The sequence below is a fragment of the Musca domestica genome, unplaced genomic scaffold, assembly GCF_030504385.1.
Source record: "Musca domestica strain aabys unplaced genomic scaffold, Musca_domestica.polishedcontigs.V.1.1 81, whole genome shotgun sequence".
Taxonomy (NCBI): Eukaryota; Metazoa; Arthropoda; class Insecta; order Diptera; family Muscidae; genus Musca; species Musca domestica.
Genome location: NW_026712412.1, coordinates 580,144 through 606,801, shown reverse-complemented (window position 1 = coordinate 606,801; position 26,658 = coordinate 580,144). Strand labels below are relative to the sequence as shown.

Sequence of the window (26,658 nt, the reverse complement as noted above, 5' to 3'; positions counted from 1 at the left end):
TGTCCTCCGAATAATAGGAGTTGGCGGGCCATGCTATTTGGGTGCTCGGATAGTTTGCTCAAGTACTTTCGGCAAAGCTTCGTTATTTCTTCTTCAACGGTATGTTTAGGTCCTTGTGGATGTTTGCGTTCTTATGTACCATGGCGCACCTGTAATAGATCGAAAAAATATTAGATTGTCTTCTTTGTAGCTTACTTACGTTGATGCCACTAGCTGTGGCCCAGATCTGTATGCCAAAAGTCCAAATTGGCATTATTACAGTTTTATATATTAGGACTTTGTATTCTAATATAATAGAAGAACGTATACCAATTAACCACTCAAGATTGGCCTTTTTAGTTTAATTTGATTGATATTTACGTCGATGTGTTGCTTCCATGTAAGTCTTCGGTCCAGGTGCATTCCGAGATATTTTACGGTATCTTTCTGTGGAACTTGAGTATTGATGATTTTTATTGTGGGGCAAAGTTCACGTCTTACAGAAAAAGCCAATTTTCGGGAAGATCTACAAGGTTTTGTAATTTTTTTTTTAAACTATCATAGGACCTTGTTTATGCTAATGAAAGCAGTATCATCAGCAAACGTTAAGGTGAGATTTTCATTGGTTGTGGGCATATCGGCAGGTGGCAACGCTATGCTGTGGTAGACGTGTGTAATATTCCTCGTAATTGAAAAACGAAAAAGACATTCCTTTAAGTGAATGAGTGGTAAATTGAACATATATTAACTCGGTTATATGAAATCAAATTGTGACATACACGTTTTTTAAAATTATTTGCAAATTAAAAAAAATCACATTGTGTTGTGAGAATTGCGTATTGACTCAGTTTGAAGACGCCATAAAAAATTAACAACATTTGGCCGTCGATCATTCGTTTCTTACATTGTTTGTGGCATTGATCATCAAAGCAGCTAGTCAAAAAACTAATCGATGCGTTCAAAATTGTTGTTAATGAGAGCGTTTTGAAGTCATATTTATTTATGCCGTCGTACCTTTTTTGAGATCTGGCTTTGAATTGATTTAGTTGATCAAAAATATAAACAATACGAAATTTTGCTGCAACTTGATATTTAAAACATAACAATGAGTTATCCTTGTGGAGTCTGTGACTTGGAAACAGATAAAACGAAATGCATACTATGCAGAAAATGTAGTGTCTGGTATTATGCTGATTGCGAAAATGTTTCGAAAGCTCTATTCAAGATATTAGACAAGAATCGCAATATTGTATATACTTGTTCTAATTGTATGAAAAATCCTCCAGACAACTCTGCGTGAGCATTTTAATTTTCTCTGAGATTCGTTTCGTACACTAGCAAGTGAATTAAAGAATGACCAAGCTTAAATAAAAAATAAGTTTCAAGATGTAGTTACGGAAATTCGAGCAGATTTATCTGAAAGCCTACAGGAAATCCAAGATGATATTGTTTAACTGCAGAGACCTTGTCAAATCCCATGATGTGTCTTATAAGAATAAGTTCGTAGAACTTGAATATCAGAACCATATCTTGCAGCCCAGATTAAACAGAGGCGACATGCTGATATCTGATTTACCTGATAATCTTGAAAAGCTTGATGATATTGCTGATTACATGTGTGCATTTTTGATGACCTGGATGTGTTGATCATGTTATGTATGTCAATAAGCGACGATCTATACTAATCAAATTCAACAATGTCTTAAATCGAGATGAAATCATGGCTGCTTATTTTGAAACCAAATCCCTCAAGGTGTCGGAAGTTATTGGCGGATCTGTACACACTAGGGTCTACCTTAATGACAACAAGTCGAACCTAGCAAATAAACTTTTTAACATCTGTTGGAAATTGAAGAAGGAAAAGAATATTACTCTCTTTAGTCTTAAAAATAATGAAGTGCTGAAATCTAGAATGACTTTGGATAATCAAGATCCTAAAGTCTTTAATCTTCATCAATGCATTGAATTTTGTGAATCTCACCACCTGGATTTTTATACTCTACACCACATAGTGGTAAGGGTATTATGTCTTTCTGCATTTGTTTGTAACATGGAGAAGGAAGCGAGATAGATCCATAGTTACTTTTGAGGGTTTCCATAGAATCACTTTCTGAGTTGATTTATGCATGTCAGTCCTTCCGTCCGTCTGTCCATGTATTCTTGTGAACAAAATGCAGGTCGCATTTCTTATCCAATTGAGACGAAATTTTCCAAACAACATTTGTTTGGCCCAAGGACGAACCCTATTGAAATTGGAGGTAATCGGTAAAAATTTAGATATAGCTCCCATATATATCTTCGTCCGATTTGCCTTTTATTGCGCACCAAACGTGTAATATCAGCCCGAATAGTATGGAATTTTGCACATACAACCAAATTAGGCCTGCAAATATGTATGCCAAATTTGATCGACATCGGTTCAAATATAGCTCCCATATATATTGTTCATCCGATTTGTTGTATTTGTTACCCACAGCCGTAATATGCACTCCGTAACAATGTTATTCAGGGAAATACATCATAACAGCTCAGATATATCTTTGCCAAATTTGATCAAGATTGGTTCAGATTTGGATATAGCTCCCATATATATCTTTATATGATTTCAAATTAATTTTGCACCAAATGGGCAATACAAGTCCGAATTTAAAAGATACAAATGCTTCGGCATATATAGTCCTTTGAACTTTAAATAATAATTATAATCATAGCGTGTATGATTAAATTATCCCATAAAAACTTAATTGTTATGTGGAGCTCTACTAAATTAGCAAAGTGGTGTAGGGTATCATACAGTCGGCCCAGCCCGAGTTTAGGACTTTCTTTACTGGTTAGTTTTAAATTTGTTGCAATTGATCTCATTCATTTTGTTAATCATATTACAATTACTATATTCCATTTTCATTTACATGGTAATATCGTTATGAATTGTTTTTTTCAAATTGAAAATTATAATCTGTCACATGCTGCCCATAGCATACAGATGCAATTTCCCTTCTTTTCCTCCCACCATAGTTTGATTTTCATTTCTATGGAATTTGTATCTCATGTGAGGCATGATTGGGTTGAATTTAAGGATTACAATAAATTCAGGATTGAAAGTACTGCAGACATTGCTTTTGATGTTAATTTAGATTCTATTTATCGCTCTAACGATGTGAATTCTCAATTATCCACTTTATCTAATGCAATTAACTTATTTCATTCGTATGTTGCTACTGTTAAATTTAATCCTTCCACTACCGATCATTTATGGATGAACTCGTCTGAAGTTAAACAAGATAGAAAAAATAGAGACGCTTCTTATTCTGACTATCTTAGAAGTCTTACTGAGGAAAATTGGAAGAAATATACTCGCCTTAGAAATAAGGCTAAGTCCACTATAAGAGAAGCACGTCTTTGTACCGTACCGAAATAGAATTTTTTCAGATGCAAACAGTTCTCAAATGTGGAAAAAATTACGACATATGGGTTGCATTGGCCGTGAAGAATCTTTTGACATGGAAGACATTGATGTTGATACGATTGCGAATTCTTTTTTGAGTAATTGTACCCTTCAGATGATGTCACATTTAACATTGAAGAATTTTTTGATAATACTAATTCGTCATTCTCATTTCATGCTTTAAGTGAATATGATTTAATTGTTGCAATCAATTCTATAAAATCGAATGCAATTGGTTATGATAAAGTCCCAATCTCTTTTCTTAAAATTATATATCCGATTATTTCAACATACGTTCTACATTTTATTAATACAATACTTACTGTTTCCTTCTTCCCAACTGATTGGAAACTGTGTTGTCCCTATATCTAAGGGTCGTCATAATTTGTCAGACAATTATAGGTCTATCTCTGTACTTCCATCTTTTTCTAAAATTCTTGAGCATGTTATGAAGACACAAATTCTTGAACATTGTCAACGTTACTCAATTTTCAGTCCATGTCAGTTTGCTTTCCGTAAAAACCACAACACGACTTCTGCCCTACTAGTTATTACAGATTCCATAAGAAAGCATATTGACAATCACGATAGTTGTATGTTGGTCTTGTTAGATGTCTCCAAAGCTTTTGATCGTGTCAATCATATCATCTTGTTAAATAAACTTAGAGACAAGTTTATGTTTTCTAAATTGGCTTGTAAATTAATTCATTCCTATCTAGTCGAACGTAAACAGTATGTATCTTACAATGATTTTAATTCTTGTATTGGTGATGTGACTTCTGGTGTACCGCAAGGATCGATTTTAGGCCACATTCTATTTCTTATTTATATTTATATAAATGATATTGTCTCAGCATTACAAAGTTCTATATTTAATCCTTACGTTTTTGCAGATGACATTTTTTTTGTTGTTCCAATCGTATTCTTTAGAATCCGCGAATAATCATTTTTCATGTATTTCAAATTTATTGTTATCTAACAATTTGGAAATTAACCCTTCAAAGACTAAAGCTTTATATTTTAATCCACGTAACCAAATTGCATCTGTTAAAAGTATTGCAATAAATGTTTCCCCTATTGAATTTGTGTATTCTATGAAGTGTCTTGGCTTAATTATTGATTCTCATCTTAGTTTTACTGACCATATTAATGGAAAAGTATGCCTTACTTTGAGAAGACTTTATTGTCTTAATGCTTTTACACCCTTAAATGTTAGAATACAATTGGCAAACTCTTTATTAATATCCATTGTAAATTATGGCATTGAAGTTTTTTCTGGAACGTGGTGTTATAATCTTGATAGGATTGAAAAAATAGTGCAAAAAAGACGTTGGATCTATTTTTCATATAGGTATGTAGGATCATGTACGTGCTCTTCAATTAACACCAGTATTTCTAGGTTGCAATTGTAGGTATTACATTAATCTGCGTACAGTTCTCATTTTTACAAGATAGTTAGAACCCAACAAACTCAACTGTTGGTTTAAGAGTTTGCATTTATAAATTCTACACGTAACATACAAATTGATGCTCCATTAGTACGAACTTCTACTTTTGTGACTTCAGTGGCTTTCTTTGTATTGAATGTAAATAAATGAAATGAATATTAATATTTTTCTCGAATTTGAAAGCACGTCGTTCGATTTAACCACAAATGTATGATTTGACAAATAACTATAAAAAAGTTTATGAGTGTTTTAGGTACAGTTTCGCAAATTTTGTATAGAATTCCACGATGCCAGACTCTGTCAAAGGCTTGGAAAATTTCTATAAATGACGCGGAACAGTATTCCTTCCTTTCTAATGTTGACTATTCGGTGCACTTGCTCAATAGTACTGTGGTTCTTACGGAAGCCGAATTGGTGGTCGGGGATGATATTGCTATATGTAATATGGGGAGTTAACTTTCTTAGTAATGTTGTTTCGAACAACTTTGAGAGTATAGATAGAACACTAATGGGTCTATACCATTTGACCTCCGTTAATCTTTTCCAGGTTTCGGAATCGGAATTCTAGGTTTCGGAATCTTTCCATACAGACGGGAAGTATCCTACTCGAAGAATGCTGGTAAATATGAATAACAATAGTTTAACGGCCGGTATTGGTAATTTCTGGAGCATGTTTGGAGTAAATCTATCTTTAACCGGGGATTTTATAGTTTCATCAAGGCTATAGTCCTTTCGATTTCTTTTAGAGAAAATCGTATTAGATTAGGAACAATGTCATCAATTAGAGGTTGAACAACTGTCGATGGTCCGGGATTTGGGGCAAATACAGATTCAAAGTGCTTGAAGAATGCGTTTACTTTTTCTTCTTTATTTTTTGCCCAAGTCCCATTTTCTTGGCGGAATTATTTATTGGTTTAGAAAATTAAGAGGGAGTGGAAGCATTGACAGCGGAGTTGACTATCAAAGTAAATATTTTAACTGCATTGTCAATTTCTTCTCCGGACTTTAGGGAAGTGTTAAGATTGGCATGTGTACTGACATATATTTTTTGTACTTCATCCAGTTTGTATATTTATTTGGCAGATAATACGGGGAAGTTGCGAGTTGAATGTCATTTAATGTTATTATAGTTGGTGAATGGTCTGACGACAAGTCAAACGGGGTACTAAGGACATTTGTTCCCTCTAAATATTCTTTGTTACCCCAAAATTACTTAAGTCAGGACGTTTTTGCAGGTCTGTAGGCTGGCCGGTAGACAAAACGTCTAGGTTGGCGGACGAAATGGAGTTTAAAAGCTGTCTACCTCTGGGTGTAATAAGTCTAGATTTCCAGAAAGTGTGTTTGGCATTATAATCTCCAGCTGCAATGAATCTACTGCCAAGAGATGAGAAGAAATCGGTAAATTCGCCTTTGCTTATATTATGTCTTGGAGGACAATATATTGCAGTTATAACTGTATTCGTTGAAGATAGTGCAACTGTTGTAGTTTGTAAGTGGCCAATCTTATATTCTGGCATGGGGTAATGTTGAATTTTATTATAAATTATCACCGCGTTGCCTGCGCAAGCCCCTACACTAGGGTTTTTAGTGTCGTATGTACTGTAACCGTTTATTCTAAAACAGTTTCTAGAAGTGAAATGAGTTTCAGATACCAATATAATGTGTATGTTGAGTGAGTGAATAAAGTATTCGACCTCGTGTTTATGTTGACTAAAGCCGTTTGCGTTTCAAAAACAGATTCGAATTTTATCTATTTTTGTTTTAAAACTATTTGCATTATAATAGATTGATTTCTCACAATTTCTTGCATCATGCTTTGCACTCTTATCATGAAAGAATTCATGGTGACAATTAGTTTTTTGATAGATGATTCTATATTTAGATTTTTATGAGTCATTTCTAAAAGTATCAGAATATAAATATTGCATATTCTGTGAAGGGAGATTGTAATTGGGAGCGGCGGTTTCTTTCCTCCTATTTAGCACAGGGAAATCAGCTATTTGGATATCAAATTTTGGGTTTTCCCGTACCCGGTAGTTTGCTTTTTTGTGGCTAAACTAGTTTTTTGTTAAGTGGATATATACAGGACATCCTCTGTAGTTTGTAGTGTGATTTCCACCGCAATTGCTGCACTTTTTGACGTTTGTTTCAGTTTTGGGATGTGGAAATTCCGATGATTTGTGAAGGTCGCCACAAGTAACACATACCAATAGCAATTTGCAATACGTTTTGGTATGGCCGTACTCTTGGCAGTTTGTACATTGAGGTTGGCATTTTCCTTTTTGAGGTTCTTCTTCTTCTTTTCACTCCGCGATTACAAACAAACCTAAGGTGATGAATTTGTTCTATTTTCTTTAGTTGCGAAGATTCGTATGTTAGTTTTACTTTAAACATAGGTTGCGGGACTTTATCTTTATTGAAAATGTTGATGATGGACTTTGTTTCGAATCCTTCTGCTGCGAGAGCATCTTTTATTTCCTCCATATGTGTAGATCTATGAAGCCCTTTAATTACGACGATTTGTCCTTTTGAGCTCTTGATCTAATAGTAATTTTTGTTTTCAGAATCCAGAGCACGAACTAGGTCCATATAACTAGGTCCCCAGTATACGTTTGTATTTTCGTCTCTTAGAGAGCTCCTGTCTCAATAGATACGACGTGAAAATTAGGTTTACCCAACATTTGGGAGAGCTTGTTTACGAGATTGTAGTTTCTTCGTGAAGATATATTGGGGGAAGTTTTTGGGATCTAACCTGTTGTATTATTTCATCAGCCTCGTTATTCGAGCAGAAAATTGAGAATCTGTTGCTCCGGTCATTCGGCCCAATTACGGTTGACTTTATGTGCAAGTCGCTCTCACCGTCCCTTCGATTCAAAAATGGTATTACGGTAAGGCATTGAAGCGACATCGACAGTTTAAAATAAAAGTTGGCAATAATTAAAAGAGCGTTGGCAACACTCCCTTGTAATTGAAAATAAGATAAAAATTTGTTTGTATTTTGAATTCTAATTTCGTCTCTTTCGGAAAAATAAAAAATATAGTGAAAAAATGAATATTATAAATGCGTTACATATCTTAAGTTCAAGTGAGGATAAAGTGGAGAATGTATTAGTAGTGCAGCGGCGAGTGCAGCAAACAAACATATTTGGATTGCCTGACTCTTGATTGTGTTGTTTCAAAAGTTTATACTGCTCTTTCAAGAATTCAATAGTTTTTTTCTTTCCTTAATGACTTTTTATCATTGCTTCTTTCTGGGCGATCGAGAAGCTTGGATAGTTGTTACATCAGACTCGTCATCAGCATTGTCCACAGGCTCATTTTCCAGATCTATTTCTATATCTGTTAAAATTATGTTTTCCGTATTTTTTACTCCAAGTGCACGACCTGGTGGATTCAGTTACTTTTGAAACTGCATTACATTCGCGAAGGACTCTTCCCAAAGCGATAAAGTAATTTGCTTAAAAATACCACCACCCTTATTGAGCATAATTGTTTTTTAGTTTTAAATTTTAAATCTTTCCAAACCTAGAAGAACTTTAGAAAACTAACTAATAAAAATATACAAAAATAATTTTAATTTTAACATACTTTTTGCCAGTCTCTAATCGTTGACCTGTTTACATTTAATTTTGTAGCAATGGATTCCAATCTGATTTAAAATTAGCTGGAAAATGAACTTTGGTAAACCCTTTTGCCAAAAATATTTTTTTTCCAATTCGGAAACCAACATTTCGAATTGTTTTGCTGTTGTTATTTTCATAATCAAATATCAAATACAAAAAAGTTACAATATCAACGTCGACTAAAAAATACAATGTCGTCACAATTTTTTACGGCGACAGATTTTCTTAAAAATCGACTATTGTATCGACAATTATAATAGCAATCATTTGTCGCTATCGACAAAAAACGACAACCCTAATATCATTATTTTCGCCTCGACTGCATTTTGCGACGCCGACGACAACCATAATAGGGCCGATTATTTGCAGACTTTTGTGTTTTAGCATTTGGTTCCTTTGTTGTAGTTCTAGAACTAGCCTTTCGCTTCGCATATCGGTCCATGCCTGCAGGAACTTTGTTTTGCTTGGTGTTTTTTTTCTAAGAGACGCATGCTTTTTTGAAGCGATAATTTCTTGATGTGCAATCGCATCGTGTGATAGCACCTTTATAGAATTTATTTGGACGTGTTTACATTATTTTGTTTATATGACAATTATAAGGTCTTCCTTCGAGCGAATTAATCTAAAAACAGCTGTTATTTTATCAGATGAAATGTCAAAATTCATGCTTGAGGCGAAAACAAACATATTCGCCACAAAATTCTTCTGTCAAAATTTTGTGGCGAATATGTTTGTTGTCATTTTTTTGTATGTATAACACATGGTAGAAAAATAAAGGCACACGCATCGACGCAACTGTTGGGACAATGAACCGTCAAACCGAATTTGAACGTTTAAATTTAAAATGATAAATTGTTGATATTTGTAAAAATTGTTGAAAAATGCATATCATAACAACTTCCGTCGTATTAGAAAACGTATAAAAATCTACTTATTTTTGCCAAAACATTTTAACAATTTTGACATATCAATGTTCCCAAGCGTTAAAATAATATTTTGAATAATTTTTCATTTAAAATTTTCAATTTAAAAATTTGGTTGGCAGCAGCTATGCAATGCGACTACTTGTATTCTTCTACCATAGTTTTGAAGTTTGTTTTTGTTGCGGCGAATTCAAATTTAATTGACAGATCGTTTGGTAATCAGCTGAGCTGGAAGGGGGGTTTATACTTGGATCATGAATCATGATACCAGCTTTCGTGGCGTTTCGGCTCGGTTGAGCCGAAATCTGTCGACTTCAACTTAAGGTATACGTTTTGCCCGTTCTCACTTACATTTCTCTTTTCCGTATGAGAGTGACATGCACTTGTTGTTAACACTATAACAAACCGAATTATGTACTTGTTAATTTCTCCTGCTTGGGGAAAAGAGGATAAAAATGAAAAACTTTTTTGCAAAAATTCTTAATAAAAAAGGAATATTTTTTTTAGATTTTATTTCCTAAAAACTTCCAGTTTGATTTCTTTGAAAAGCTGCTTTACTTATAAAAAAGACACCTTTCATTACCAACGAAAAATAAACGCATCCGCCAGTACAATTGGGATTATGTGTTAAAATGAAATCAAAAATCGACTCACCTCTTGCGTTCGTATATTTACTGCCCCATTGAAAATGGTGAGATTGCCTTTGCTTCCCAGCTCACTGAACAGCTTCTCTACAATTTGGTCAGGCGGGTCGGGGTACTCAAAGGGTAGTTACATAGAGATAAATAAGAGAACTCTTCCGGCTCGTGACTCCAATCTGACCGCCGTGGCGTATCCTCCGCTGAAATTACTGAGGAAGATTAAATGTAAGTTCTTTTTAGTTACAATACATGTTCTAACGTTTTCTCCGTTGGAGGTGGCATAGGTAATGCACCGTTCACTCCCTAGACCAGTCACCCTATTTTTGACCAAATAAGGTTCCTGGACCAGGGCTATGTCTACTTCAAAATTGGTGAGGGACGGGAGAATCTCAGCTGCGGATGCCTTGCAGTGGGCAGATTAATCTGCACAATGTTGAGCAGCTGCGGCTTCCTTCTATCTACTGCGGCGGCGGCGTTTGACGGAACCGAATCCATCCTGTGCCTCCCACGCGCCTGAAGGTAATCCTGCCCAGCAGTATCGATGGATATTTTGACGACCAGGCCTTCTCCCTCCGTGCTTGAGCCGACTAAACGCCAGCTGTCCGTACTGAGGTTGAGATTCTGTTTCCCCAATATTGTCAGCATGCGTGTCGGATTCACCGAATGGGGTGGCACCCAAGCTGTCAATATCTTCCTACAGGGAATTTCCTTTAGGGATATAGCGGCAAGTGCACTTCCATCTCAGAGCCCTTGAGAGCCAGCTAATGTGGTTACGAGGAAGTTTTTGGACTCCTCGTTTTCGCAACAGATAATCTTCACTAAATAGAAGGTAGTACTGCCGTTTTGTAGCCTTCTTGGGTCTTCCCCTAGGAAAACCAACTTCCTCAGACGGTCCACAATGAGAAGCCACCGACTTTCACTTATTTTGCCTTCTGGTTCAGCTACACGGAGATTGTCCGTGTAGGTGGTTTGGGAATGTTTCCTTTTCCTGCTACTTTGGCTCGAAGGTTGAGGGTTGGTAGTAACAGATTTGGCCTTAGCAGACCTAGGGTCTACAGACGCTGCCTGAACCGACCTAGCCACTATCTTCTTGCCAGCTACGGGTGTAGATGACGCAGTTGGCGGAGGAAAAAGTTTACCCGTTGACGGTTTCTTTGCCTCGGGATGCGGTCACGTCTTAATCGTTAAACGAGAGGAGGGCTAGGTCTCCTTTGGGACAACTGGGGCATTGTTTCCGTCGGGGTTCTTGTTCTTTTTTTGCCTAATTTCGACGATGGTGCGCAGCCTCATTCGTAGGTTTGTCCTCAGCTGGACTCACCTTCTTTACGAGGTCTGTAAGAAGATATGCAAATACCTTCTCAAGGGAACATTTTGGCAGTTGCGGATGATTCTTTTCGAACTTCCGCACAGCCTTTAGGTTCGTACAGATTAGGGTCTTTTCCCTCTCCCTTTTCTTTAAGGGATCGTTTCCGATAAAGTATTTACAGTACCTCACAGACCGTTTGTAGCCCCTCCTTCGAACGGAGTCGTCGCGGTTGATAGGGACACTAGTGTCACCTTCCACGACGCATTCCTTGACCGCAGGTTGGCCGCATCGGTATGCTCCGATGAAACCCCTTTATCGAGGTTTGGCCTCACCTGAGCGTCTGTTTGAGCATCCCCTTCAGCTTTTTGGACTGATTCATCTCTCTGAGATGAGGATATGACGGTGCCGTCGAGCTCCTCATCAGACAGATGTGAATCATTCCCAAACCCAGATGATACACACTCCTGGCAAAGCCTTTGGTTTTGGTCTTCTCGAGAAGGGCGGATAGCTGTTCACTCTGTCTCTGTATGCTTTCGCATACCACGTCTTGGTACGTCTGCAGAGTCCGGTCCCCACCCGCAATTCAAATATTGTCCGTGGCCATGTCCTGTGTCTGGGCCCCCGAAGAGGCGGTTGAGGTGTTGTCGGTTTTTGTTTGTTTAGTTAAATTTTTCTCCATAAAAATTTTGGATATTGGAGGTGACGAGGTCTGCCATGACATAGCCTCCTAACCTAAGCCTATTACTCGTCGAGGCGCCCAGGTATCTGCAGGTAACTGCAAACCTTGGAAAATTGTTGGGCACGGTTTACGTAACACCCCCGTGTTAGGGAGTCCATTGCGGTTTACCAGTCCGTCGACTGTGTATTTTAGGGCGCCAGTAACTTTGCCTCGTCGAGTCCAGGGATCATAGGCACTCGGGTATTTAGTCCGAGACTCTCACCCTAGAAACCGCTGAGCTGTCCGCGACTGCTTATTTAATTCGCAGCTGCCCGATAGATATATCCCACTATCCGCAACCTGTGGACGCGTTCGGTAGCACTCAGCTATGTTTCCGCGAACGGCGGATAGTTGCACTAAGAGGCAAAGACTTTTAATTTAGTGCTGGCTCTTAAACCCTGCTACTATCTCTTAATACGAGTTTGTACTTCGTACATAATACCAAAAGTAATGACATTTTCTAAGGAGTGACGTTTGTATTCTCCGCCTATACAGTATTTTGTCAGCACTCTACTAATACTCGTAGTATTACAAACATCCGATTACGATTCTTTTGTACAAAGGTAATACTGTTCCACGAACAACCACCCAATTTTTCTCCAATTTCTTGTAATCTAAACTTTGCTGCACAAACATCCAGCCTCACTTTTTAAACTTTCTGTTGTATCTTGGCTAGATTTAGAATATTTACATAATTATTATGATAAGCGAGGATTCAATAAAACGACATAAACATTTATCAACCAACTTAGAGTATTTTATGTGGGACATTAAAATATTTTAGAAGTTTATGACCTGCTTTATATATTTTATCTAAAGTTCAGTATTATTAAAATGGATGTTTTAAAGCGGTAAAATATCTCGAAATTGTTAACCATACTTTGAGTTGCCTTTGCAGTCGGGTATTCATTTTGCAAACGCATCTAACAGGAGTCTAATATTGGGACATGTTGTTCAATTTGTTTTTTCTCGGACCCGGTGATCTTCCTTATGTGTCTAAATAAAGTATTGGCGAACATGAACTAAATCGGAGGTTACATAATCCGTTAAGATTATTGGGATGTTTGGCAAATTATGCTCTCAATATGTGTCCTGTATGTGGAGAAGATTTAGAGAGTTGAGAAAACGGATATAATTCGAACGCTTGGATATTTTAAATTTGCTTTTAACTATATAAAATAATAATAATTATGCAGTTTTCTTTGTTTGTTGGCATTCATTTTTCTCCAGGTTTGCGCGTCTTAAGTTCTCTCCCGAAATATATTTTTCCATGCAATGACAATCATAAAATAAAATTGTTTATTGGATCAGAAAAATCTTCATGGACGAGTTTCTACACAGAAGCACAGGGCTGGGCTGCAATTTTAACAGGGTAAACCGTTCTTTATGAGACTCTCAATGTCAGACCACCATAAATACCATCTGCGATGTATTTAAATCTTCTAAATTGTTTACCACAATTTTTGACTGTTCTATATCCCATAAAAAACAACCATATTCTACCATATCAGGGTCTAATTACCACATACGATATCGAGAAGTTACGATATCGTAATCTTATTTTTGGATGACGGCGTTCAATATCGAGTACTTGACATGGAAGTTTCGAATGCAACCATGCGAGTTGTTGCCCGCGTCTATTTTTTGTATCGTATACGACAATTTAAAGCGTTATAATTTTGATTGGAGCATAATTTGCGCATTAATTCAAAAACAAAATGTAAGTTTCTTTAAAAATATTAAATAATTGAATCATTATTATGATTTCAAATGATGTTGGTCAAATCTCAAATCTATTTTCAAACTAAATGTAATTAATATCGCGACTTAAATTAAATATTTCGATACTCACATATACATACCTCCCGGAATGTTGTATTTTGACCCAAAAGCTTCTTTGCATTTTTCCGACTCTTCCAATCGAAATGTTATTTTTTGTGACACAACTTCTTTTCCATTTCTTTAAATGTCGGTCTGCAGTTTTGCACAAAGCACTTTGCTCAAACCAACCAAAAAGTCGTTCCCGACACAGTGCTGGAAGCTGCCGCTAGCCACAAGTCATAGTGTAGCTGCTAACTGTAGAGTAGGTGGTACCGCTGTTGACATATGCCCAGTAAAGTGCAGTTCTGACAAAATATATTTAAAAGCTTCCTTTGAAACACGAAAGCGTAGTTTAAATCTTCAGTGTGAAGAAACACTATAACAGCGGTTGTGATTTATTAAAATAAGTGTACTTACATATTTTCTGGCAAAGAGAATGGATTGCTTTTATCGCGGATTTATTTCCTTACGATGACATAAAAAAAAACACAATTCGTCATCCATTTTTTGCAAAATTTCACTTTTTTACCAAATAAATAACAACATGTTTTGTTTATTCGTAAAGATGGCATCGAATGCAATCATCCCAACAATAAATTCGAGTCGTAATTCATGTCGATACAATTCTGCATTCGATAGCGGATGCCGTAATTAGGCCCCAGTTCAACATATTTTTCTCGAAACTTTTACGAAATATGCGGTCTTTTAAATTTAAAACTGTCCCCTCATAAATACTTGCCGCCTATACTTTGGAGAAAATTATACATCCTTCCAAATATTCAATGGAATAATTAAAACCAGAAAGAGTTTATAATTGATAATCCCTTTGTTACTCCCAAATATTGTTTGAATAGGGCGATGATCAGTTTTCAAAGTAAACATATAAACATAAACATATATTGAGTTTTGTGATACAAAACAACATAGCTTCCATTTCTAGAGTGTTATAATTTTTTTCACGTTTAGTTAAAGCAAAAAATAAAATTGCTTTGCAGCCTTCAGAAAATGTGTGTGACAATTTTCCTGCAACGGCATTATTAGAAGCATCCGTTGTAAAAACCAAAGGTAAATTAATATTAAAATGGCCCAGGACCTGGTCAGAGGCAACTTACAGCGTGATTTTATTATACGTCTGTTGGCATTTATCAGATGGAAAAATGGAACACCCTTACTCAATAAATTGTAAAGCGGAGGCAAAATTTGTAGAAAATAATTTTAATTTTCCAATTCAAGAACAATCGTACTTTCGAAATACTGCAAGGTATAGGTGCAGATAGAATGCTTAAAACTCTCTCATTTTGTGCAATCCATTTCTATCGGGTATTTTGAAAAAAAAAAAAACTTTTTTATACATATTTATTTGTTTATTGAATCTTTCATATATTTAGATATCTTATTTTAAATACTATTATCATATTATAGTATCTCTTATTTTTCAAGTTAAGGGTTTCTTTTTTGTGGTTACAGATATTGCGGTGAATTAATTGACTAGGTAGTAATTCAGATTAGTCTACAGGAATAGTCTCACGGGTAAGATGCTGCTTTGATTAGATACAGTTATATCTAATCAACTCGCGATTTCTTCACAAAAGTGGATTTCATTATAACATACTACAAACTGTAAAAGTATAACAGTAGGCGACGAAAAACGTTTAATTGAACAGACAAGAGCTGAAATAATGAACATTTAAGACAAATATAAACTATGTGATAGAAAGAGTGTCACGTCTACGCAGTCTATCGTATCCTCCGAATAAATGGGGTTGGCGAACCAAATTATTTGGGTGCACAGATAGTTTGTTCAAATACTTCCGGCAAAGCTTCTTTATTTCTTCTTCAACGATAGGCATGTTAAGGTCCTTGTGAATGTTTCCGTTTCTTATGTACCAAGGTGCACCTGTAATAGATCGAAGAATATTCGATTGTCTTCTTTGTAGCTTACTTACGTTGGAGCCACTAGCTGTGCTCCAGAACTGTATATCATAATTCCAAACTGGCTTTATTACGGTCTTATAAAATAGGGCTACGTATCCTAATTTAATAGAACCAATTTATTAAACAAGATTGGCCTTTTTGGTTTAATTTGATTGATTTTTGCGTCGATTTGTTGCTTCCAAAAAAAAATGATTAGTGTCAAAAAAATGTGTTGCTCCGTGTTTTTGAAAAAAAAATATTAATTGTCACTTTTATTAAATTAATTAATCTGATAAAAAGTGTCTAAAAGTGTTTATCATCAATTCATCATCAATTGTGTAGTTTTACATTCTCCTCTTAATCCTGTTTCCTTTGTTACATTAGCTTATTAGTTGTTGTAACATATCTTGTTTGGTTTTTCATCTCAAAAGAGATGCCAACATTATTCTTTTTTTTATCTCGTACCATTTTTAAAAAATAAAATAAATAAATAAAAGTTAAAGCTACAGAAGTGATCTTACAAAATATAGTTGTAACTTGTATAATTACAAGTTATATAAAATCAAAAATTAAGGGATATTACTTTTTGATATGTTATAAGCTTCGATCTACATTTTCTGAAAGTAGATCTTCTTTCAAAATCGTTGTGCCTGAAAATATTTTTGTACAGTTGATTTTAAGAATTTCTGGAGAGATTTAGTAAAGCAGTTGCAGTTGATACCAAATATACCGCTAATTTAATTGATATAAATGATTTTCTTGATATAGAATTTATTGGTGTTTCCATTAAATTGGGCAAATATAAATTGTTTGTTACTTGCTCTTATATTCCGCCTTCATCTTCATTTGTAATCAGCGCTTAATCAGCAATAGATTTAATCACTGAAAAAACGAATGATTCCGATTGCATCCTGATTCTTGATATTTTAATATGTCTTCCATTAGGTGGCTTCCAATGCAAGATTCTGAAGTTTTGATTCTTTTGCCATCCGAAATGAACAGTACTAAGTATACATTTGAAGTTATAAATCGTGCTTGTGACTTAAATCCTTATCAAATAAACAGTGTGAAAAATTCCTACGGCAAAATTCTTGATTTGGCGTTTGTAAATATAACACAGCATTTTGATATATTCAGAATTCCTCCAATATGCGCTCCTGAAGATATGTACCATCCAACTTTATATATATCCATGACTCACAGTTTTGCAATTGAAGGAAGTCAGTCCGATTCATGTCAAACTGTCCTTAATTACAAAAAAAAATAATTTTCGAAAACTTAATACCCTCATTTCCTCCGTAAATTGGGCCTCTGTATGCCTGTGTAACAGCCATAAAGATCTGGAATATGTAATTGATCAATTTTATGATATTCTTAATAGATTTAAATTGGAATGTGTTCCAACCACTATAGTTAAAAATTCTAACAAATATCCATGGATAACCACTGAGTTGTCAAGTTTAAAAAATTCTAAAAATAAGCTTTTTCGTAAATATAAAAAATTAGGCTTAACAATAGACTATACCAATTACTCTGTTGCTAGATCTAAATATACTTTACCACGACAAGATTAAAAATAATTTTAAATCCAATCCTAAATCTTTTTATGATTTCGTTAACCTAAAAAGAAAGGTTTCCTCAAAACCCATTAGCACTCCCTTTAACTATATTTGGTCACTTTCCTACTTTCTGGAAAAAATCGTATATTATGCCTTTACATAAGTCTGGTAGTCTTACTAATGTGTCAAATTATAGAGGTATTGCAAAATTAAGTGTCATTCCAAAATTGTTCGAAAAATTAATTACTGCGGTAATTTTACTGAAAATTCAATCTCTATTGAGCCTATATCAGCATGGTTTTCGTAGTGGTCTTTCAACTACAACAAATCTTATAATATTTACGTCAACAGTAATAAAAGAATTTGTTCAGCGCAGATGATGTTAAATTATTCATTTTCCATAATTGTAATAAACAAGCTATTTTAATGGTGCAGGTTAAATTGTAAGGATTTAAATTTAAGCAAATGTAAGCATATGTGCTTCTTCAGATCTTCTTCTCCGATATTGCAATATAATGTTGACGGTCATTCATTATCAACTGTAGATTCATTTGTCGATCTTGGCCTCTTGATCGATCCAAATTTAAATTTTAATAGTCATGTAATAACAATGGTAAATAAAGCAAATGGCGTTCTAGGTTTTGTTAAATAATTTTGTGATCCATATATAACAAAACAGTTATTTACGTCTCTTGTTAGATCTATATTAGAATACGGTTCTGTTGTATGGATAGAATCCGTGCAAAAACAATTTCTGTTATTTGCCTTACTAGGTTTACATTGGAATAGTACTTTTGTTTTGCGTTCTTATACTAGCAGGCTAAATTTAATTAGATTGCCTACACCTAAAAGCAGACGTATTATGTTGAACTCCATGTTTGTACTAAAAATATTAAATGTATTAATTATTATATACCGATTTTCACCGCACGAATTATTCAATGGGCGAGGCTCTTAGTAATATGTGTGTTGACTTTAATTCTGTGTACAGAGTTTCCCATATTCGACGGACCCATCTGGCAACGCCATAACTTTTGACAGAGATGTCACATCGCTTAATGACATACCGCGTTTGAAGCGTCAGTCCAAGTAGATTTTTTCCATGAACCAATACACGCCACGCGAGCGCTATGAAATAGTTGAAATTTAAAAGAAGTCAATTGTGGAAACTCAACGTGCTTTTAAAACATTAAAAAATGTGAGAAGTGCGCCTTCTAAGAACACCATTAAGCGTTTATACGAAAAATTTTCGACTGGTAAGGCTCTTTCTAATCCGAAGAGGCCATATAAAAGTCGACCAAGGCGATCGGCCGAGAATATCGCTGCCGTACGAGCCAGTGTTGAGAGGTCCCCAAGAACATCCCAAAAACGCCATTCTCAGCAGTTGGGCATGGCTCGGTCCACTTTATAACGGATTATTCGCATTGATTTGCATTTGTTCCCGTACAAAATTCAATTGACGCAAAGAATGTTGCCAAAGTTTCTAGATCTAAAATAATTTTATTTTTAAATAATTAAAATACAGGTCGCCCCCTAGGTGTGGTAACGTGAGGCGTGGGAAAAATAAACAAAAAAAGTCCTCTGTCCATGTGCATTTCGCATTTTACGGTATCTTTCTGTGGAACTTGTGTATTGAAGATTTTTATCGTGGGGTAAAATTTACGTCTTTGAGTACAACCAATTTTCGAGAAGACATACATGAATGCAGTATCATCAGCAATGTTGAGGTAAGAGTTTCATTGGTTGTGGACATATCGGCAGTAAATATCACATACAGAATAAGACCTAAGATACGACACTGTGGGACTCCAGCCAAAATTTTTCTCGAATTTAAAAGTACGTCTTTCAATTTAACAACTAATATACGATTTTACAAATAGCTACAAAAAAGGTGTATATGTTTTTTTAGGTAGAGTTTCGCAAATTTTGTATAGAATTCCAAGATGCCAAACTCTATCAAAGGCTTGGGAAATATCCGTAAATAACGCGGACGAATATTGCTTCCTTTCGAATGCCATTCTAATGTTTGTAACTATGCGGTGCACTTGAGAGTATAGATAGAAGACTGATGGATCCGTTGGACCTTTTCCAAGTGTCGGAATCATTACTATTCTTTCCATGCAGACGGGAAGTACCCTACTCGAAGAATGCTGTTAAATATGAAAAACAAGTTTTACGGTCGTAGTTGTTAACTTCTTGAACTTGTTTGGAGTAATTTGATCTTTACCAGGAGATCTTTTTAGTTTCGTCGAAGCTATAGAACTTTTCATATCTTTTAGAGGAAATCGTATTGGGTTCGGAACGGTGTCTTCAATAAAAGTTTGAAAAACTGTCGATGGCCCGGGATTTGGTGTAAATACAGATTCAAGGTGCTTGGCAAATGCGTTTACTTCATCTTCTGTAGTTTTTGCCCAAGTCCCATTTTCTCCACGAGGGTGTTTAGTGTCATATGTACTGTAACCGTTTATTATAAAACAGTTTCTAGAAGTGAAATGAGTATTATATACCAATAAAATGTGTAACGAATAATGTTTTCGACCTCGTGTTTATGTTGGCTTAAGCCGTTTGCGTTCAAAACACAGATTCAAATTTTATCTATTTTTGTTTTAAATCGATTTGCGTTAGCATATATTGATTTCTCACCATATCTTGCATCATGATTTCATGTTTGTCATGAAAAAAATTCATGGCGTCGATATGTTTTTTGATAGATGATATATATAGAATATAAGTATTGCATATTCTGAGACGGTAGATTGTAATTGGGGCGGTGAATTCTTTCCTCTTTTTTAGCTCAGGGAAATCAGACGATTTTTTTATTAAATTGTAAGTTTTCTCATATCCGGTAGTTTGCAAGCTTTTGTGTGGCTAAGTTAGTTTTTTTATGTTGACATATACAGGGCATCCTCTGTAGTTTGCAATATGGTTTCTGTTTCCGTTTTCTGCACCTCTTGACGTTTGCATTCCGAGGATTTGTGGAGATCGCCGCAATTAGCACATACACCGATAGCAGTTTGCAATACGTATGCCCGTACATTTGGCAGTTTTTACATTGAGGTTGACCTTTCCTTTTTTGAGATTTTTCTATTTCGACTCTGCCTAAGTTTATAAATTGGATGAATTTGTCCCTTTTTCTTTAGTTGCTAAGATTATGATTCATTTTGTCTCTTGCGGATTTCCTCTCTTATTAGAGACCACATTAAAATTAGATTTACCCAACCTTTGGGAGTGTCTGTTCAGGTTGTGTTATTTCGTCAGCCTCGTTATTATAGCCGATAATACAGAATCTGTTGTTTCGGTCATTACTTGTTGCCTTTTGGGTTGGGACAAGGAAACCTTGTTGACCTCTTATAACGCGATAGGTCGGTCCGTGGTCAGCTATGCGGCTCCAGTTTGGTCTGCGAATACTAGTGCTACGCAGTGGAAGCACATCCAAACCTTCCAAAACTTTGCCCTGAGAACTGCGACAGGGTGCCTTTTCATGACACCATCTACATGAGGAGGCGAAAATCCTTCCCTTACGTCAGCATAATCATATGCTTCCGTTGCAGTACCTGCTTGGGTGTTACCGTGAGAGTCATCCCAACCATCAGATGGAACATACAACTCTCCCACCCAGGCGTGTCAGGAAGGACATACACGATCTAGAGAACGAAGAGAGAACCTCTAGAAGCCTATCAGGCAGGTCCGAGTGGCATTCACACCGATGCAGTCGCGGATGCTATTAGCAGTTATAAAGTAAATGCCGTCCTCGGAGTCCACATCCCATCCATTGCAGCTGAAGAACGTCAGCTGCCTAGACAAACCAGTTTTGGCGGAATTACGTTCAGGATGGTGTAGTCGTCTCAATTCGTATTGGGCACGAATTGAAGAGGATGTGCGTAAAGCCTGCCCGGCGTGCGATACAGGCCCGCACAATACGCTACACCTTTTTAATTGCTCAGCCAAACCTACCCAACTCACTCCAGAAGATCTCTGGCTACAGCCCGTTAAAGTAGCCGAATTTCTAAACCTGGAGCTGGAACCAGAATAGCAGAAGTTTTGGCGGAATTACGTTCAGGATGGTGTAGTCGTCTCAATTCGTATTGGGCACGAATTGAAGAGGATGTGCGTGAAGCCTACCCGGCGTGCGATACAGGCCCGCACAATTCGCTACGCCTTTTTAATTGCTCAGCCAAACCTACCCAACTCACTCCAGAAGATCTCTGGCTACAGCCCGTTAAAGTAGCCGAATTTCTAAACCTGGAGCTGGAACCAGAATAGCAGAACGCAAACACATACATGTACTACTGCTACAACAACAACAACGATCTAGAGAGGGAGGTCCAACGCTATAAAAGAGAACCTCTAGATCAAGAAGCCTATCAGGCAATCCTTTTTATGGCTTTGGCTTTTATACAGATGCAGTCGCGGATGCTATCAGCAGATATGAAATGAATGCCATTGCAGCTGAAGAACGCCAGTTGCCTAGACAAACCAGACAAACCAAAAATTGATCTATTTCATACATTTTTATTTTTCCAACATTCGCATTTAGTTTGTGCGAGTATTACTGATTCCTTTTTCAACATAAAAAAATTGTACAATTGCCAGTATTGAAATTGGTCAACATTGAAATTTCATACGCTCGCGTATTTCGGTAACATTCATATATACTCAGTTCTAAAACATGAAAGAATCTACTAGTTTAAAGTAAAAAAGTTTTATATTCTTGCAGTTCTGGAACACAGCGAGAAATATATGTGTTTAATCTTGTGCCATAACAATGTTGTAATATTTTCTATCCTTGTATTTTCTGTTCATGTAAGGCCTCGTTCAGAAGTGTGAGACATATTCCGTCAAGTGCTCTGAATATTTGAGTCACTAGTTAAGAGAGTCTGGTGATTATGTGGAATATATATATCAAGTTTACAATTTTGCGTGTAAATTATTGCAAAGCAAGATCTCTAGCTGAATCGACAGTATTCGTTTAATTGATATTATTTTTTACTAGAATTGCTGTTGCAGAATTGGCATATTCATAATTTTTATAAGTTGATAAGTTACGATAGATTATGGAGTACATTCTGTTTTGGTGCATTTGTTTTGGAATTTGTATTGAAGATGAATCCAGACGAGGGCTACATTTGATTATGATATCAGATGATGAGGAGGCGGTGTAAGAGTTTAAGTTTAGAAAATGTTTTGTTTGTTTTATTTTGACTAACTATATATATTTGTATACTGATTGAAAAAAAAAATATTTTAACGGGTGGCTTAGTCATATAGCTATCCGTATCGCTTTTATTACCAGCTTATGAGTTAAACAATATGGGCAAGTATTAACTTAGAAGGTGTGGATGTCATTGTTAGGATTTACACAGACAGAACTTTTTGTTTCCTGTTAAACGTTTACGTGTGGTTTTGTGTGTGTTACAATTTATTTTAATTTTTACATTTAAATGGTCAATGTCATTAGGAGAATTCCAATGTAATACGACCGGGAAATGACTGATGTAGTAATTGAATCGTTTCTCTGACCGTATGAGTAGTGTCTTGTTGAAACTACAGTTCCTTAACTTTCATTTATTATATATATCACACAAGTTTTAGGACAACAACACTGTGTTTAGAATAGAAGTAGTACATCACATGATATACAACATGTATTCGCGAAATACATATTATATACAAATTTAAATTTAAAAAACTTATTTCTTTGTCTTTCTTTAAATCTACCTCTATTTCTCTCGGTCAACTAAATGTTTGTTTCTTCGCTGTTTAGAAACAATTTCATAGACCTCATTTTGTTGCTGCAAAATGGTCAGGCTTTATCCCTTTATTTTTTACAAAAGTGGTATTCCGTTTTGAGAAACAAATTTATTTGCTCAGTGTGGCCGTACCTTTAACATTCTAGTTCAACATCACAACAACATCCCCGATACTAGTTAACAAGCTTGTTGTGTAGGCTTACAGGTCCGGAAAATGTATTAATATTTTATTTCATTCTGAGTGTTACATTTTCTAGTTACTTTGTGATGTCATAGTATCGTTTCTGATATACGGGGCTTGTTATCGATAAATATGAATATTCAAATATTCCCACCTTTTGGCTCAATTTATTACAATTTAACGCAAAGTTTCTTTAAATATAATTATGTACGTAAAAATCAGTATAAAACATTTAGAGAATTTAAAGTTACATAAAAATGGTTTATATCCCAAAAATATATTAAAACATTCTTACGCTTATTTTTTCATATGTGACTATTTAACATAACTTTGAATAATGGCATTCAATAACAAACATCAGCAGACAAAACTTAAGATTTTTGTTTACCTTGTCCCATATACACTTTTTTAAATCTATTTATCCTAACTAACTGTAGCATATCACAGCATTGACAAGGTTTCAAAAGTTAAGTCACCCGTTTTGGTAATACATGGAACTGAGGATGAAGTAATAGATTTTTCTCATGGAATTGGCATTTACGAAAGATGTCCTAAAGCTGTGGAGCCACTTTGGGTCGAGGTAAGTTTAATAATATATACAAAAGCACCTTATTAAAAAAGAAAACCCTCGATAGAATTTAGTAGGACGGTAGGCAATTATAACAAAACATTTTTTGTATTAAATTTTTAAGAACTTCTATTGCTAAAATTATTTGTTGATTTTTCCATAAATATCATAGTATAAGAATACAGGTAGGTGCATCAACGCTTAGGAGCATGATATGTACAATTTTTTAAAATGTTTTTTTTTTTTTTTTTTTTGTTTTTAATATTTTTCTTGTTTTCTTATACGACGCCAATCGGAGGTTGTTAGGATATTCAGTTTTCAACAATTTTAACGAATTTGAATAATTTTTGATTCAAAATTGGTTTGACAGTTATTATGTAAATGACCGCAGACAAAAAGATCAAGCAAAAATTGTGGGAGTTTATTTAAATAATGATCCACCCCTGCTTTGTTGGACAAATATGTTGATAGTTGGTCAAGAAATGAGTTACATATCCAAGTCGACTTTTCGAGCTTTTTCATCGTTTCTCCGAAATAGGCGTCAAAGTTATTTCGTACCAATGAAAAATGCGCGTTAATTGCAGAAAGTGCGTTAACCTTGGGTTGCACTTGGTTTACTACAATTAGAACAAAATATCAGACTACTTATGTATGCGAGACTGGAATTGGAAAAGGTCATATTTACAAATTATGCAACCATTTAAACTATTTAACATCAGAGCTGTATGACTGTATAGATAACAGACTACGAAATAGATATTGGATATTTTACACATATAAATTACTTAAAATCGCAAAATAACATATCAAATTTCAGTAAGAATCTGACAAAACTACCTAAAATCCAATGCTTCCTACAGACTTAAAGTCAGCGTTCGAAAATAAACAGTACACAAACATAGTGTACAGTACTGGTACAGTATTACTAAAAAATAGCTGTAGTGTAGCGGTACACTACCACTAAATATATTTTAGTGATACTGTACCGGAACACAACGATGATCGTAGTTTACCGCAGTCGGAGTTTAGTTTTTTACGCGTACATTCATTGATTTCTCGGTACCACAAAATAGCAGGTAATTATCTGCAGAATAACCCATTACAACGCAACCACTAAAATACCCTTTTTCGCGGAAAATTAAAATTTAAATTTTCAATAGTTAAATACAAATTATTTTTACTTCAGATTTGGTCATTTTTTATTCTTTCTACCTTTTCTCATATTTTTCTACTATCTTCAATTTCGCAACCAATCTAAACATACAAGACAAATAATTTTTAATTTTAATATAATTTTTTGCATGACCAAAAACATCCAACATCTAATTTTTCTCAAAAATCGTAAACAACACACATGTGGTATACTACCGGTACATTTTTTTTCATGTTCCGCCATGTGGTACACTACGATTTTGTAGTGCTCCGGCTGCGGAACACTACGATTCTCGTTGTGCTCTGGTACAGTATCACTAAAAAACAGAACACTACGATACAGTACCATACTGCTTATTTTCGAACGCTGCTTAAAGTACAAACAATTTAACACCTTTTAAATAGAAAATTTGTTGAATTTTCCAGGCCGATACCAGCTATTAAAAAATTCCGCTTTTCGTACTTTAATAAATCACTTCTCACAGAAGTTGAACTAATAGATATGTTGAATGGAAATATTATTAATTAGAAACATTTAGAAAGTTTTTTGAAACATGTACTCAGTACAAACACCCAACTTTTTAATATAGGTCCATATTGACCACCGCTCAATGTCACATACATATTCAAAATTATATATTCTTTTCGTCATACCTTACCAGACAGAAGCTTACCATTTTGGATAAAATAATATTAATATGATAATATTTATCTAAATTTTTAAATGAGACAATTGATACGAAACCCTAAAATAGGAATGTATTACATTTTTTGAAACTGCTAGTAAGCAAACCAGACATATAGATTGATGATTTTAATAGTCAAAGTATGTATCCCAATATCCAGTCCAAAAGGTTTCAGATCTACAGAAACTGCCGTAAATTAAAGGGTTGTAGGGTAGCCCATGGTCTATCCCCCCGACTGTAGCCGTTGCTTACTTACTAAATCATTGGATAATGCTTTTTAAACAAGTGCTAGTCTGTGAAGACTCAATAAGGCCACAAAGCAAAGGGACGTTTTAAAATCTCTTCTATTTCCCGCACAAAGGCCACGCTATCGACACAGTTCTTAAATCATCCTACCCCTTTCCTTTTTGATATAAGAATCAATTGAACTGAAAATAAATGGCTAACAAAACAAAAATCATCATCTGATTGTCTCTATAAATATGAATAAATTACTCGAAGGAACAATGTTTTAGTGAGAAAGGAAAACACTACCGCTTTGTTAGAATTGAATATACAGTTCTCTATCCAGCTCGAAGGACCAAATGTAGGAAGACGAGAAAGGAACACACACAACCTTACAGTTCAATTGTTGATGCGATTCTGATTTTTAAAAATATTTTCCTTAAGTACTGTTGTTGTAGCAGCTCCTCGTCTCAATCGGGTTTTGCTTCTAAGTCCAGCCTCAACAAGGACGCAACACCACGGGTTGGGTTCACAACGGTACTGGAGTTAGTTGAGTAGCTTTGGCTGGGCAGCATGTCATGTGGGCCTGTGCCACAGGCTGGGCAGATGTTCTGCTCATCGCTGTCAATCCGGGTCCAATATGAAATGAGGCGGCTGCACCATCCGGATCTAAACTGTGCCAAAACTACTCGAGTTTGTCGGGACAGTTCCCGCTCTTC

The 26,658-nt window shown here is 35.4% G+C and overlaps 1 protein-coding gene across 3 annotated transcripts in view; it reads left to right on the top strand.

Moving 5' to 3' along the window:
• LOC101897430 (alpha/beta hydrolase domain-containing protein 17B) overlaps positions 1-26,658 on the top strand; it is a 107,264-nt gene that overhangs the window by 58,833 nt on the left and 21,773 nt on the right. For 2 of the 3 annotated variants that reach the window (XR_009344140.1, XM_059131218.1), the window contains exon 4: positions 23,756-23,888. Coding sequence is in view for 2 of the 3 variants with exons in the window: in XM_059131218.1 (XP_058987201.1) it covers positions 23,756-23,888 (133 nt within the window). In the remaining variant the exon portion in view is untranslated. Of the gene's footprint in view, positions 1-23,745; positions 23,889-26,658 lie in introns of all 3 variants that reach the window. The other variant, XM_059131219.1, reaches the window with a different exon arrangement.